Source organism: Tachypleus tridentatus, chromosome 12, assembly GCF_004210375.1.
Source record: "Tachypleus tridentatus isolate NWPU-2018 chromosome 12, ASM421037v1, whole genome shotgun sequence".
Lineage (NCBI taxonomy): Eukaryota > Metazoa > Arthropoda > Merostomata > Xiphosura > Limulidae > Tachypleus > Tachypleus tridentatus.
In genome coordinates, this window is record NC_134836.1 from 73,307,658 (window position 1) to 73,324,446 (window position 16,789).

The 16,789-nt window shown below is 35.1% G+C and overlaps 1 protein-coding gene across 1 annotated transcript in view; it reads right to left on the reverse strand.

Moving 5' to 3' along the window:
* Nucleotides 1-1,261: 1,261 nt before the first annotated feature.
* The window catches only part of LOC143233597 (uncharacterized), a 30,924-nt gene continuing 15,396 nt past the window's right edge, over nt 1,262-16,789 (reverse strand). Inside the window, exons 3-6 of the mRNA XM_076469976.1 lie at nt 9,481-9,727; nt 5,743-8,031; nt 4,067-4,212; nt 1,262-1,875 (exon numbers count right to left, since the gene is read on the reverse strand). Of these exons, the coding sequence (XP_076326091.1) occupies nt 1,765-1,875; nt 4,067-4,212; nt 5,743-8,031; nt 9,481-9,571 (2,637 nt within the window). The 5' untranslated portion in view covers nt 9,572-9,727 and the 3' untranslated portion in view covers nt 1,262-1,764. The remainder of the gene's footprint in view (nt 1,876-4,066; nt 4,213-5,742; nt 8,032-9,480; nt 9,728-16,789) is intronic.

The following is a 16,789-nucleotide window of genomic DNA, read 5'->3' on the forward strand; positions in this document are numbered from 1 at the left end:
CTTTTTATGTCTTATTCAGGAGGTGGGAATTTAAAGCCAGAATCTATTTGAATGTCTGATCCAAGAAGTTTGAACTTCAGGAAAGAATGTGGGAAGGAAATGTGTAAGGGTCTGAATTTCTTATTAATAGAATATCTGGGATTATTTAGGGAAGGAAGGGGTCCAAATCAAATGGCTATGGGTAATGCAATCATTAATGGTGCGTGGCTCACTATATATTTATTGTTGTATGTTATTTAAATAAAAAATTGTGACCTTAAATTGTAAAAGTTACTGTTTAGGAATATACGGTATATTTGAGTGAAACAAAAACGTTAAATAGATGGAAGGAGCATTTCGGGTAACCAGGAATTCTCTTCTTGATACGATATTTTTATTCGAGAGATTTGAGCTTCAAGTGAAAAACGTAATATTAAATTTTAAAAGTTTGTAATCATTTGAATTTCGTAACTAGAAAGTTTGAACCATAAGTGAAGAACCCAGTATGGGGTGTAGAGGTTCAAAGAATCTGATTGTTTTATCTCGGAAATTTGAACCTTATGTGAGAACCTGACCTTAGAAAGGAGTCTGTAAGCACTCGAATGTCTTTTTTTGTTTTTTCAGGTAGTTAAACCTTAAATAAGAACCCAATGTGAAAGAATAAGTATGGAAGTATTTGGATTCCTTCTGTAGGATTTCGAACCTCAAATAACAATCGAACGTGCGACAAAGTTCTGCAATTATCTGAGAATTTTATGTAAGAAGTAAGAACCCAATGATGGGAAGTTTTCAACTATTTTAATGTCTTATCTAGGTATTTGGAATATAACTCAAACAGCGATAAACAGTGAACTATTTGATCTTCATTGTTAGTTTTGTTTCGCTTAACAACGTCACGTTATGGACAATGAAACTAGGACTGATACCAGAATCCAAAATAAATTGATCACATTGACCTTTGCATTATTGGTCGTCTTGGTCCTTTGACGGTATTTTATGTAGGACGACATCCAACTGTGACAAGTAGCCCTAAAACGCCTCCTCGTGGTGATAAAACAGACATTTTTCAAGTTACTTTGGAGATTTATTTTAGTTTTATTTATCGTTCCATCAAAAATGTTTCATTTTAATAGAAGTGAGGAATTTTGTTTTCCAGAATTATGAGAAGAATGTGCAACAGTTTAATTGTACTATCAGTATTTTATTTTATATCACAAGAAAGAAAACAGTTAATATTTCGTTGAAAAAAAACACTAAAAACAACACACTTTTTGCTTTGTTAAACTATTTATTCCAATAAAGTTTTATGCATAACGCATCTTTCCACAGTAAGATTTTAAATTTATTTCTAATTTTATTGAGTAATCGCAAAGTTATCCCTGGAAAAATTATCCTAGAGGATCAAATAACTACAATGAATTCCAGAAACTTGAAACACAATAGGGAATAGTTCCTAGCAAAGATAATAGATGTCGCAGTTGTTCATTATACCTTTTATAATTTCACCAAAGTAACTCCTTAAATAACAACTTGCACATAAAATAACAGCCTTAATCACAATCATCAATTACTGTAATTAATCTTCATTGATCTTCTATAAGGCCAAGAAGCATTCAGTACACAGTATGGCAACTATTTTTAACTCTTATGATCTCCTTTCACTAGACGTAAGCCTAAGATTCGTTTTGTGAATGCAACTTATTGACACTCGAATATTGTCCCAAACATCTTAGAAAAAATTGTAATACATTTAAGTGAATCAGTAAATTTTCACTACCAGTCTTATCAAACTTTCGTATTTTTACTGGTATTCGATGAGTATTTCTTGGAAATAGAAGAGTCAAGGCTACCCTGGGTGGAATCACTGTCTATGGAGGTCATCTCTTCGGTGGTTGGCTGAATGATAATAATGACAATATTTTATTACATAAACAAATACCAGTATTGTTCCTTTTAACGAACAGTTATATTTTAATACTTTTTAACTATAAAACTAGAACTACAGAATATTTGTTGAAACAGGAACTAACTACTGCTACAGGGTATGTATCAAAACAGGAGTAAACTAATTATTGCTAGAGGATATATATTAAAACTGGAGCTAAATACATTATTACTATATCTGTTAAAACAGGGACTAACTAAGTAGTGCTCAGAATATCGTCCGAAACAGGGACTAACTAATTATGCAACAGGATATCTGTAAAGACAGACTGCTATAAAATATATGTCAAAACAGGGAATAACTAATTACTGCTACAATATATATGTCAAACAAGGAACTGACTAATTATGCTACAGAATAGCTGTCAAAACATGAGTTATCTAATTACTGCTATAAAATATCTGTCAAAACAGGATTAACTAATTACTACCACAGTATATCTATTAAAACAGGAACTAACTAATCACTGCTACAGGATATCTGTAAAGACAGATTGTTACAAGATATCTCTCAAAACAGGACTAACTAATTACTGCTACAAGATATCTGTCAAAACAGGGACTAATTAATTACTGCTACAAGATATTTGCCAAAACAGGACTAACTAATTATGCTACAGGATACCTGCCGAAACAGGGAATAACTAGTTACTGCTACAAGATATCTGTCAAAACAGGGACTGGCTAATTATGCTACAAAATAGCTGTCAAAACATGAGTTACCTAATTACTGCTATAAAATATCTGTCAAAATAAGATTAACTAATTACTGCTGCAGTATATTTATTAAAACAGGAACTAACTAATCACTGCTACAGGATATCTGTAAAGACAGATTGTTACAAGATATCTCTCAAAACAGGACTAACTAATTACTGCTACAAGATATCTGTCAAAACAGGGACAAATTAATTACTGCTACAGAATACCTGTAAACACAGATTGCTATAAAATATCTGTCAAAACAGGACTAACTAATTACTGCTACAAGATATTTGTCAAAACAGGGACTAATTAATTACTGCTACAAGATATTTGCCAAAACAGGACTAACTAATTATGCTACAGGATACCTGCCGAAACAGGGAATAACTAGTTACTGCTACAAGATATCTGTCAAAACAGGGACTGGCTAATTATGCTACAAAATAGCTGTCAAAACATGAGTTACCTAATTACTGCTATAAAATATCTGTCAAAATAGGATTAACTAATTACTGCTGCAGTATATTTATTAAAACAGGAACTAACTAATCACTGCTACAGGATATCTGTAAAGACAGATTGTTACAAGATATCTCTCAAAACAGGACTAACTAATTACTGCTACAGGATATCTGTAAAGACAGATTGTTACAAGACAGCTGTCAAAACAGGACTAACTAATTACTGCTACAAGATATCTGCCAAAACAGGACAAAGTAATTTTGCTACAAGATATCTGTCAAAACAGAGACTAACTAACTACTTTTACAAGATATCTGTCAAAACAGGACTAACTAATTTTGCTACAAGATATCTGTCAAAACAGGACTAACTAATTTTGCTACAAGATATCTGTTAAAACAGGACTAACTAATTTTATTAGAGGATACCTGTCAAGACAGGACTAACTAATTACTGAATTATACTCATCACCTGTAAGTCATAATTTTGGAAGTAAGTTCAGAGTATACTCATAACTTACTCATTTAGAAATGCATGGGTTTTACTTGATCTACTGATTGGCGTGTCAGGTCTGTGAATCTGAGAATTCACGATTCGTGACCAGTTGCCCTATAAAACGCATTATGCACATTTACTTTAGGGTTGTTAACCTGAAGATGACATGAGAAGGTCGAAACGTTGTTTTCTGCTTTATTAATAAAACATTTAATACCCATATCAGCAGTCCTGAGATATATTTTTACTTCAAGTGGGTTTCTCGTCATCATGTAATACTTTAAAACAAGTTAACACTGGACATTCTGAAGTTGCGTTTTATTTCTTCACAGATACGGAATACCTTCACAGTGTGATGTAACACTTCTTGTTTAAAACTGGAGAGTTGGTACTGAGAAATATGTTATTTCTGTTTTAGTTTAGTTTTCCCAAAGAATGTGAAAGCGTGTTAAATTTACCGTAATTACAAACTTGTACTTACTTTGGGAATTTCAATGCGACTGGAAGCACGACTGCTGCACGTGGAGAACACGATATTATTCGCTGGAACACGTGTCGAACGTCTGTTGTTCATTTGTTTCCAATGGTAACAAAACACCTTGTGATATGTTATAGTTATGACTGTCACTGGAAATATTCAATTGTAAACAAAAAACAGATAACTCTTTCTATCAAAGCAAACTGTTTGTGACAAAGTACCACACATCTTTGAACAATAAAGCATTGAATTAGTTCACACTGATTCAAGAAAAATTATAACACGAGTTTTAATAAATAAACATATGCTGTTCTACAATGAATGCCCCTATAGAAATTTATTTAACACATTTTACAAAAAAACAAAACACAAACTCTTTTCCTCTTCAAAATCTGTTAGGACTGAGTCAGTATATTAAATAATTTAACACCTTACATTTTTTGTCTTCAGCTGATTGTGATAAATTCAATGAAAAATTTACTGGGTTGTTAATTGGTTTGTTTTGAATTTCGCGCAAGGGTACACGAGGGCTATCTCCGCTAACCGTACCTAATTTAGTAATGTAAGACTAGAGGGAAAGTAGCTAGTCATCACCACCCACCGCCAACTCTTGGGCTACTCTTTTACTAACGAATAGTGGGATTGCCTGTCAAATTATAACGTCCCCACGGCTGATAGGACGAGCAAATTTGGTTCGACCGGGATTTGAACCCGCGACCCCCATATTATGAGTCGAACGCCTTAACCCACTTGACCACGTCGGGCCGATAATAATCGCCCACTTCTGTTTTGCTCATTCATGTCTCTACAGCCTGTCGCACCATCTAGTAGCAAAATATACAAATCGATCAACAGAATAGCATTAATTATATAAAACATATTGCAGCAATGGGCAGACGACAATAAAAGAGTAAGGACTGATTGACACACACGGTGACTTTTCAAGCATTGTAAGGTAAGCCTTCTTTTGGGGTGAGGTGGGAGCATGAGAAGACTATGGTGGTTGTAGGTTGCCTCTTCTACACAGATAAAAAGCCATTAGAAGCATGCAGATTTCTTATTCTTATTCATTAGTCTTACAAAAAGTTTAAAAATATGAAACTAAACAGCGAATTCTTGCCTATAGACACTTAAGAGCATGTTTCAATTATTATTTTAGCATTTTCCGAATGTTATTTATTTTAAATCTAATTTTTTTCTTAATTATTTGCAGCAAGCAAGGTGTGGATTCGGGCGTATTTTGAGGTAAGGTTTTTCAATTTTTATGATTGCGAAAACGGAAATTTTTGGGGGTATAAAGGCAAGAAAGCAGGCCCCCTCGTTCCTGTACACGCCGCTGACACGTTGTGATATAGAATCATGTACAATTCTGGTTTCAGTAAGCTTTTGTGACTAGGCTTAGCCCATCTTCAGGTGGAAACCCAGAAAATAATGTTTAACAAATGAGTTCAAAGCTACCACATCGTTAACACATTTCGTCTATTATTAACCCACCTAGCGAATAAAAAAACAGTGCTAGACAAAGTTGAAAGATATAATTTTTAAACGTTAATGAAGAGGGAATGTTAGCGTAACGTTATAAAACTCCCCAGTAAATCCTACCTTCGGCTAACTTCTAAACTGTAATAATTTTCAACTAACCTGCTAATTTTATTGTAAAGTAACAAGAAACGTCTTACCAGCAAGAAGTGCCAGAGCCAAGACTCCTAATACAATGCCAATAACCAGTTCATCATTTATGTTGGAATCTGTTTGATTAGGAACCATATCGTCAGCTTCACTAGTGGTGGGATTAATTTCTAAGTCAGGAATTTCTTGAGGGGGATTGGAAGATGTTGAGGATATATCAGCTAAGTTGTTGTTTAACAAATCTAATTGTCCATGAGAAGATTTTGCTAGAGGCCACAATGGACGAATCGTTGTCAAAAATCCAGGTCGAACCTTCATGTCAAAAATGTTTTCACTACTCTTTACGGCTTCGTGCGGTTGATTGTTTGTGAAACTGAATGGGTATAAGTGATCACTTGGTTTTCGAATCTTCGAAGTGATCTTAAAGGTAGTCATAACACGATTTTTAGGAAGAGAATCATGTGCATTAGCAGACTTGCTGTCTGTAATTGGAGGGTTTGAACCTTTTCTTAGGTCAATAAACACCACTTCTGATGAAGGACCATAGATGGTAGGTTCTTGAATAGCTGGCTTTCTTGTAGTGGTGCCTACAAAATCTGTGTTCTTGATTATATCAGGACCATAGGACTTCCTTGTAACATCAGGGATTTTTGGTAAAATTATACTACTATTGTTTCTTCTAACAGCACCCAGTGTATATTCTGTATTGACATGTGGATTGGTTGTATTTTGCATGTCATTACTTGTACTAATATAGTCTGGCCCATTTGTGCTGCTGATTCGGTGGACGTTTTCTGTGGCTACTGTTTTTGTCCACTTCGGCCAGTTACTTGCCATACTGTGGTAAGATGCGACAGTGCTCGTGTGTTCTTTAGGAACTTTGGTTCCTTTTGTTGACTTCTGGGAATGTCCATTAGTGGTTTGCGTGTGATTCATAGAAATTCTTACATATTCTGTGGACAGCTTATGATTGTCATTAGTGTCTGTTGGCTGCTTCCAAGAAACTCTGGTGTATTTTATTGACGTCTGATTGTTCTTATCAGCATTCGTTGAATCTTCTATGGGTATGAATGGATATTTTTGCCAAACATTGTAATTTCCCTCATTTCTGATTGTGTGTTGTGGAAGATCCTTGATATACTTTGTCAAGATGTTACTTGATGTGTTATTCCCTGTTTTCAAAGGACCCCTTGTATATTTTGTTGATACTTGGCCACTGACATTGCTGTTGACATTTTTCTTCTGCGCCATTGGCATTCTGAAGTGATCTCTTGATATTTGATTATTTCGAACTCGATTTTTTGTGTTTTCTGAAGAAATTCTGGTATGTTTTGTTGTCGTATGGTCGTTTTCATCAGTACTTAATGTATGCACTGTAGAAACACTTGGGTATGTTTTGTCATCTAAAAATAGTGTGTCTTTGGATGTCATCGAACCTACTGATGGAACGCTTTTAGTTGCATAAGAAGTTTCATTTAACAAAAGTTGAGTTTTGGCAGTCGGTACAGACAAAGTGTATAATCTTTTTGGATTATTGTAATCAGATAATGAAACGTAATAGCTCTGGTGTTTTGGGATGCTTTGTTTATTATGAGATTTAGAAGATGAAAATGAGGAAGGTCCTCCTGCCTTATCATAAACCATCATATCGTTGTCAGTTCCAGGATTGCTTCCTTCTAAAGAGCCGCCGATACTACCCCCAATGGTGCCTTTGCCATCAGAATCAGTGTTGTGACTGTGAAACGGCCAGTCATAATAGTAGTAGTTATCATTCCAGCTGTAATCTTGAGGTTCAGGGGTGAAACCTTTCGATGGAAGGAATGTTTCAGAATCTCCCAAGGAACTCTGGAACCCCGAGGGTCTCAGTCTAAAACGCACATTATGGTTATTTATAGAACCTAAGGGATGTGAAGAAGTCGACGGAGCATAAGATTGATAACGAGACTGACCATCGTCTGTTCTATCAGCTTCGTAACTGATATGAATCTTCGTCTTAACCGGACTTTTGATACTGATAGGCCAAGCTTGAGTGAAATATCCTGAAGATATAGCATCTTCCAAACTGAAGGGCATTATGTCCTTTTTAGAGATTTGGAAGGCTTGTGGAGAGCTCCCGTGACGTCGACGATAAGATGTTATAATAGAACTTGGTTCAGAAATTGCCACACTTTCTTCATCCACAGTCTGCGTACGTGGTTTGCCATAAATACTTGATGGATTGGCGTGATTAATATTTGAATTCTTAGATGATCCAACATTAAATCTTTTTGGTGAAATATTCCATAAAGTCGTGTGGCAATCACAGACTGGAACAGCCGTATTAAAAATAACAAGTAAAACTAGAAAGGAAAAAATATAAACATTGAGGTAGCAAATCACAGACTGTAACAGCCGTATTAAAAACAACAGGTAAAACTACAAAGGAAAAAATATAAACATTCAAGTGACAATCACAGACTGGAACAGCCATATTAAAAATAACAGGTAAAATTACAAAGAAAAAAATATAAACATTCAAGTGGCAATCACAGACTGGAACAGCCGTATTAAAAATAACAGGTAAAACTGCAAAGGAAAAAATATAAACATTCAAGTGGCAATCACAGACTGGAACAGCTGTAATAAAAATAACAGGTAAAACTGCAAAGAAAAAATATAAACATTCAAGTGGCAATCACAGACTGGAACAGCTGTATTAAAAATAACAGGTAAAACTACAAAGGAAAAAATATAACTGCAGATACTAACAAAATCTTTGGTCTGTTTCGGAATATTCGCGCATAGCTACATAAAGTGTAGTATGATAATTTTGAACCGACAGACTAAAGAAAGGGCAAGTGATCAAAACAGTCACCGCCAACTCGTGGACTATTCTTGTCTCACTGAATAAATGGATTTGTCTGTCTCTCTTACACATAGTTAACGACAAAGTTTTTTCCGATAATCGTCGTGAATGAATAGTATAACTAATGAAATATAAATATTTTGTTTATGGAGTAATTGTGTAAAATTTGTGTGTAATTATTAATCGTAACAAGTTGTAAAGTTTATGCATTTTTTTTATACCAAATGCACATTAGACTACCTCTTGTGTCTACCAAAGATAGTTGAACTCCTGATTTCATCATTGTAAATCAGAAGACCAGTCAGAGGACCAGTTCTAAGGGACCAACTTATAAATGTTATCAATTTTAATGACAGAACAAAACAAATGTTTCTAATTAAGCATTTAAAGCAACGGAATAGTTGTTTCTAGTCAAGTACAAAGCTATACAATGGGCTGTGTATGCCGTGCTCCCCCCACGGATGTCGAAACCGCATTTTTAGCGTTATAAGAGATACCGCTTAGCTACTAAGGGGTGATATTGGAATACTAGCCCGTATGTTTAATATACGCTTCTTTATGTACTCGCGGATCATTTTAAAACAACAAAAGATGGTTCTTTCCACGAGATGTTGAAGTAGCTATTCTTATCCTCCGTAGAGTATTGATATTTTTGTTGTTTCTTAATGAGATCGGAATTATGAATATACGGCGCTTAGCAGTTACCATAAAGAAACAAAACTGCGACGAGAACTGGTTAATTAATTATTCACTTAACGAGTTCTTTAAAGTCGTTTTAAGTAAGATTACAAATAAGATAAAATAAGCGTAAAAAAGAATTGATGCATGTCTCTTGAACAAATACAAAAAGTAGTTTAAACAGCATGGAGTTAGGGTTCTTTCTCCAAAATAAAACAAATCAAATTATAAGTAATATAAAATAAAAATTTAAATTGACACCTACCTTGCATACAACACAAAAGATGTGGTAGAAGGAAATATTTTCTCATTATCGTAAAACCTCTTGGTAAGTTATTTCTTATTAACTCCGGCATTTCACTCTGTCTGATACGTCGCTATTGGTTGCGATCGTGAATTCATAGGGAATGTTTTTCGCGTCACTTACCGGAAGTTACATCTTGAACGTTGTCAGCTTCACGCTGGCTTCTCAGGTATCGACAATATTCAAATACCTAGAAAACTTTGTGCACCTATGAAAGTTCGGATAAGAAATGAGTGAAAACAAACACAAATTATATGTTCACTGTTTGTTTATTTGGAATTAAGTACAAAGCTACACACAATGGACTATCTGTGCTCTCCCTACTACGGGTATCGAAACCTTATTTATAGCGGTGTGAGTCCGCAGCTATACTGCTGTGCCCCTTGGGGGGATAACAGACTCACCGCAAAACAGTTCTAAGAAAACTGAATCGTTTCGTATTTCTTTTCTTGTGTTTGTTTTCGTTTGTTTGTTTGTTAATTCTTTTCGCGCAACACTTAACATTTCCGAAATTCTGAAATGAATGAGGGAAGTTAGCTAGTTAATAGTACTTACCGCCAACTCTTGCGCTATTCATGGTAGATCGAATAGCATGATTTGACAGTCACTCTTGTAATGCATCCACGGCTCGAATGTCCACAACGTGTTTTTACAGAAACGATGGCGAACTGTGAATCCTCAAGCTCACAGACTTAATCCTACGATACTCAGTTCAACCTATGAGTTGAGTAAAAATGGCATCTTAACAACCGAAACGTTATTTTTACATAGCTTTCTGGGTTGAAACCCGTAACGGGACTAATTACCAATGCTACTGAATATGATACATCTCGTTTGGAACCGAAACAGAAAACATTTCTAAGACTAAAATACATATCGAATTCGTGAATTATGGCTTTGGCTTTGAATGGATATTTTTTACATGATGATATAGCAATCATTTTGGGAGTTACTTCTACAGCCATAATACTAAAATAATATCACATTTCTTTTTTTATGCAGTTACTAACAGACTATTTTTGCAACGATTGTAATTTTTTATTAGGCCATATTATAAAATACAAAAAAACATGAAGCTTTAGTTTAAAGAAGAGTCCCCGAGTAGCACAGCATTATGTCTGCGGTATTACACCGCTATAAACCGGGTTTCGATACCCGTGGTGGCTAGAAAACATATAGTTCATTGTGTAGCTTTGTGGTTAATTCTGAACAAACCTTCGGAATTTTACTCCAAATGACTCTAACATATTTCACTTATTTAGTCAAAGTGTCATTTGGAATTTGCCCTCCAGTGGCACAGTGATATGTTTGCGGACTAACACTGCTAGGAACCGGGTTTCGATACCCGTGGTGGGCACAGCACAGATAGCTCATTGTGTAGATTTGTGGTTAATTCCCTAAATAAATATACGTGAAGATGTAAAATACTTGGTTATGAGATTTCTGACACCTTTTTCTTACCGTTTGCTGAGATTATTGCCAAAAATTGCCAACAACTTACAATAGATAAGTTTAGCTATGTGCCCGTATATTCATGCAATAAAAGTAGGCCTACTAGAGAATTTTGGCTGTATTGTAACAGAATCCTGGTTTTTGAGAAACTGGAAAGAAAACAGAACTTGTTTTGGAGAGGAGTGTGCAATATGGCTGTACTGTAACAGAATGCTGGTTTTTGAAAACTGGAAAGAAAACAGAACTTGTTTTGGAGAGAAGTGTGCAATATGGCTGTACGGTAACAGAGTGCTGTTTTTGAAAACTGAAAAGAAAATAGAACTTTGTTTTGTAGAGTACTGTGCAATATGGCTGTACGGTAACAGAGTGCTGGTTTTTGAAAAGCTGGAAAGAAAACAGAACTTGTTTTGGAGAGAAGTGTGCAATATGGCTGTACGGTAACAGAGTGCTGTTTTGTGAAAAACTGAAAAGAAAATAGAACTTTGTTTTGTAGAGTACTGTGCAATATGGCTGTACGGTAACAGAGTGCTGGTTTTTGAAAAGCTGAAAAGAAAATAGAACTTTGTTTTGGAGAGTACTGTGCAATATGGCTGTACGGTAACAGAGTGCTGGTTTTTGAAAAACTAAAAAGAAAACAGAACTTGTTATGGAGAATGCTGAGCTATATTTATGTTGTGATTGTCAAGTATAATTACCTCACTGTATGTCCATCAGTCATCCATGAAGAAATCGTAAAGATCTCCTTTGAACTTAAGAAATGATTGATAAACTTCTAAAGTATTTCAGTAATAGCTGATTCTATTATGAAACGTTTCTCAGCTTGTTGGACTGAAATCAAAATGAAATGTCGCAGTTCAATTGCTCAAAGGCCCTTAGTTATTACATAAGAAAGAAACTGTTGAAGTGTTAACAGAATATTTACAAAACATCTTTCCAATAGGTAAATCATTAAGAAACACGAAACGTCAAAATTAAGTGATTTATATTGATTTAATATTAATAATAATTATTAACAAAACCAAAGCCTATAATTATTTCTATGAATGGGTTTTACCAGAAGTCTGATCCATGACAGGATAAGTCACCAAGGTGGAAATTCTCATCTTCCTTTAGGCTGGGCTTTTGAAACAGTAGGTTAACCAAGTACGAAATCATGCTTTTGAACAGTATGGTAACCAGGTACGAAATCATGCTTTTGAACAGTATGGTAACCAAGTACGAAATCATGCTTTTGAACAGTATGGTAACCAAGTACGAAATCATGCTTTTGAAACAATATGGTAACTAGGTGCAGTATCATGCTTTTGAAACAGTGTGGTTACCAGGTACGAAATCATGCTTTTGAAAGAGTGTGGTAACCAGGTACGAAATCATGCTTTTCAAATACCGTTATGATTTTTATTGAGATGCTGTTGTATATTTTGATCTGGTTTGACAACTATTTGTGGACAACAACAACAATAGATACACACAACTTGAGGGAGGTTTTAAATAAATATGGTAGTGATATACATATATATATATATAAATAAAGTTTAACATAGTTATTACGGTTAAGGTTATCATTCATTGGGAATTTATTGAACTAGTTGCAAAAATCATTAATGGTATTTTAAGTTCAAATTATTGTGTAATACTTTTATTAACTTGCTTTGTTTATCCACGACCGTGGTTCTTCATGTTTATTACTACAGTATAAGGTTTTCTTTTGAAAAACGTTCTTATAAATGGGCAGACGTATTTCTGTAGAATATGACAATTGAGGTAAAAACTTGACAGTTTAAAGTATTATGTAGTAGAGATAACCAATTGGAGCTCTACTGCTACTGACGTAATAAAACTGACAGCGCATGGTAGCTGATTTCAGGAGACAGATAAGAAATTGTCATCAGTATGGAACACAAAATTCCAATAACAGCGGGAAAACAGGCATATTTAAGCTCAATTCTGATTCAAATAATTTACGATGAGAGATCTTTTAGCTATCAAAGAAGACTTTGCAGTATTATTGCAAATAGGTTTAACAGTCAGTTTGTTTCTTTTGTTTGAATTTCGCGCAAAGCTACACAACGACTATCTGGGCTAGCCGTCCCTAATTTTGCAGTGTAAGACAAGAGGGAAAGCAGCTAATCATCGCCACCTACCGCCAACTCTTGGGCTACTCTTTTACCAACGAATAATGGGATTAACTGTAACATAATAACGTTCCACGGCTGATAGAGTGAGCATGTTTGGTGTGACGGGGATTCGAGCCCATGACCCTCGGATTACGAGTCGAGCGCCTTAACCACATGGCCATGCCGGGCCTAATAATAGGTTTAACAAGCGCATCTGTATCTAATTCGAGACTTTATCGGCCAGGCATGGTTAGTTCATAATTACACGAATTACAACATTCCACCAATTGCACATTCGACATTAACATTAATGCTAGACATTATTCACCATGATCGTCTCACTATGGTAGTTTTACTCGTTATCTTAACCATTTATCATTCATACTGTAGATTCTGAGGTAAAACTATAGGTTTCTAGATAGGTTTGGCCGTTTGAAAACAAAACACGTGTAGATTTCGTTTTGTTTGTTCACGTGGTCGAAACCCAAATTTTGCATTTGCACTCTGTAGTAAAGTATCGTGGTCTGTGTGGCATCACTGGCTCAACAACTTATGATTTTCATTACTGGATCACTGCTCTTCTGTGCAGTTATATGTATATTTGTGTGTAGTGGGGGATAAAACTACCCGGTACACTTTTCTGATTGGCTAACTTACAGGGGTCAAAGACCTTTGAAGAAAGGCTAATTTGAATAGCAAATGGTTGTCATTCTACTTAGATTGTAGGGTGAAAATAGTACTTAATTTTATCTGGATTTATTGCAGTCGATAAAAGTGACTTGCACTACTAAATAAATAAAAGAGAATGTTAAGAAAGTAGTAAAATGTTCCGTACACTAAATAAACAAAAGAAAATGTTAAGAATGTAGTAAAATGTTCCGTACACTAAATAAACAAAAGAGAATGTTAAGAAAGTAGTAAAATGTTCCGTACACTAACTAAACAAAAGAGAATGTTAAGAAAGTAGTAAAATGTTCCGTACACTAACTAAACAAAAGAGAATGTTGAGAAAGTAGTTAATTTTTCTGTATACTAAAAAAGCAAACGACAAAGTTACTTAAGTCTAAATAAACGTTTTTGACTGAAATTAAATAATTAGTTTTGAACATTTTATCACACTTTAATTTCATTCCAAGTTTAATCGGAGTGATCCATATTTCTTGGAATCTTCAAACTCGTAACGTGGGTTTTGTCGGTAAATTATCAAGTCAATGAAAGGTTATTTGTGCATTTTTTATTAGCTTATCATCTTAGTTCTGTATTTTCCTTTTATAAGCTTTCTTATCTGTCAGATCCATAAACTGTGGCTTATTGCAACTTTCCGTTGGACACCAGAAGATATTTTCTTGAACGTTTAATTAAGACGTTTGTTAAGATGAGCTGTTTAATTTGTTGTTGCTTCTTTCAAATACTCAGCTGATCAGGTTCTAGGCATTTCCGTTTAGCGACGAAGTGACTAAGAGTTTAGTGCCTTCATATTGGTATGTTGACGTTTTTCATTGGACAATCAAATTTATTGCACAAAAATGAACGAGTGACTAAAAATATAATATAATATTCAATAGTGATTTTAGTGCCATCTAGTAGCGAAATATAAACAAACATGTGACTTGAAGAGAGTGGTTTCCTTCAAAGCTTCGTCAGTCACCTTAAGCACGTAAAATGGTAATTAACAGTGACACTCGACGGTTAGCAAAAATACTGGAGGCCTAACTGACAAAAGTAAAACAAACAAGGAAAAATAATTGTCCAACAAGTTTCAACATTTGGAACTTGAAGAAATATTCGCACCAAACTCAAGAGGTCTGGACATCTTATACATTTATGTCACACATTACACACTCGGTTTACGGGAAAAAATTAACAAACAAACTACGCAGGATGAACACAAGGCCACCAAAGTTAACTATGCAGTATGAACACAAGGCTACAAAAGTTAACCATGCAAGATGAACACAAGGCCACCAAAGTTAACTATGCAGGATGAACACGAGGCCACAAAAGTTAACCATACAAGAAAAACACAAGGCCATAAATGTTAACTAACTATGCAGAATGAATACAAGGCTACAAAAGTTAACCATGCAGGATGAACACAAGGCCACAAAGGTTACCCATACAGGATGAACACAAGGCCACCAAAGTTAACTATGCAGGATAAACGTAAGGTCATCATTGCACTACACATCTTCAGTTCCAAATCTCTAAACGACAGTGAAAAGGAAATTTTAATCAGGGCCTGAAATTCGCTATCTCACCTTCTAAATTACCTACCACCTATTGTAACAGCAGCCAGCCTAAAATCTCAGGTTGAATAGCTCGCAAATCTTGCAGAACAACAACTTAGGCACCAAACGTACAAGTTAACAGAATAAAACATTCTGGTGAAATAATTAAAAATAGTCCGAATGACAGGAGTCTGTTTTCCATTTAATTTCAGAGGTGCAATAGGTGTAATAGTGTAACCTATTACATGATGAAAACTGAAGTAAATATACAATAATTAATTTATAAGTCAAGTAGGTTATTTTATACTTATTGAAAAACAATGTCAAACATTTAACGCGTGGCTTCAATAAGCTTATCTTCCCAACATTCTCTAGGATAGCGTTTATCAACTAACAGTCCATCACAACCATCTTCCCGATCCGTTGAACCTCATAAAACAAATACACAAACAGTATATTCATATGTATATTATAATGGTTTGTTGTTCCATTTGTATTTTAGTGGTTTGCTACAGTTTCTGGTGTTGAAAAGGCTAAGAAACGGTTGTCTCGGAACCTCTACATGAAGCTGCTTCATCAGTCTCCTCCCTCTCACTAACAAAGGGAAATAAAAAATTAACCTAAACAAAATGGCGAACTTTACGGTTCATGTGAATGTTTCCGGTGTCGTCACGAGTCTGTGTATGAACATCACGCATAAAGAATATGAAATTGTTAAATAGAAGGTCACCGAGGGCAGCGGGCGTGAAAAAACAAAATCAACGATCCTTATAGTACAAAGTAAGTTCAATGTGTGTGAATGTTAAGTCTTTATACAAAACAGGCACTCTGTTTCCCAGAAACATCTTGAGAAATATGTTTCAAATAAAATGTGTTATTTATTGCAAGTATCACATTTGAACATTTTATCACACTTTAATTTCATTCCAAGTTTAATCGGAGTGATCCATATTTCTTGGAATCTTCAAACTCGTAACGTGGGTTTTGTCGGTAAATTATCAAGTCAATGAAAGATTATTTGTGCATTTTTTATTAGCTTATCATCTTAGTTCTGTATTTTCTTTTTATAAGCTTTCTTATCTGTCAGATCCATAAACTGTGGCTTATTGCAACTTTCCGTTGGACACCAGAAGATATCACAGCGCTATCTATAGTATCGTAATTACCATATCAACGTCAGTTTGCTCGAACTTACGAATGAATGTTACAAGAAACCTTGATCACGCGTGGTTAACTTGCCGGACTGAGATTTGGAAGGTTCGAGGTCCTGATCACGATGTAATATTGTGGGAGTATTATGGAAGAGATGACCAGTCCAGATATTTGGTTTAAAGAGCCGGAGAAAATTATTGAGAAGACAGACAGTCGGCGCTGGCTGGCTCGTTCTTTCTTTATCGGAATCTGGGAGGGTGACGGCTGATAATCCACTTCTTTCCCCCCTATTCTGGTGTTTTGTTGCACTATTTAAATGTT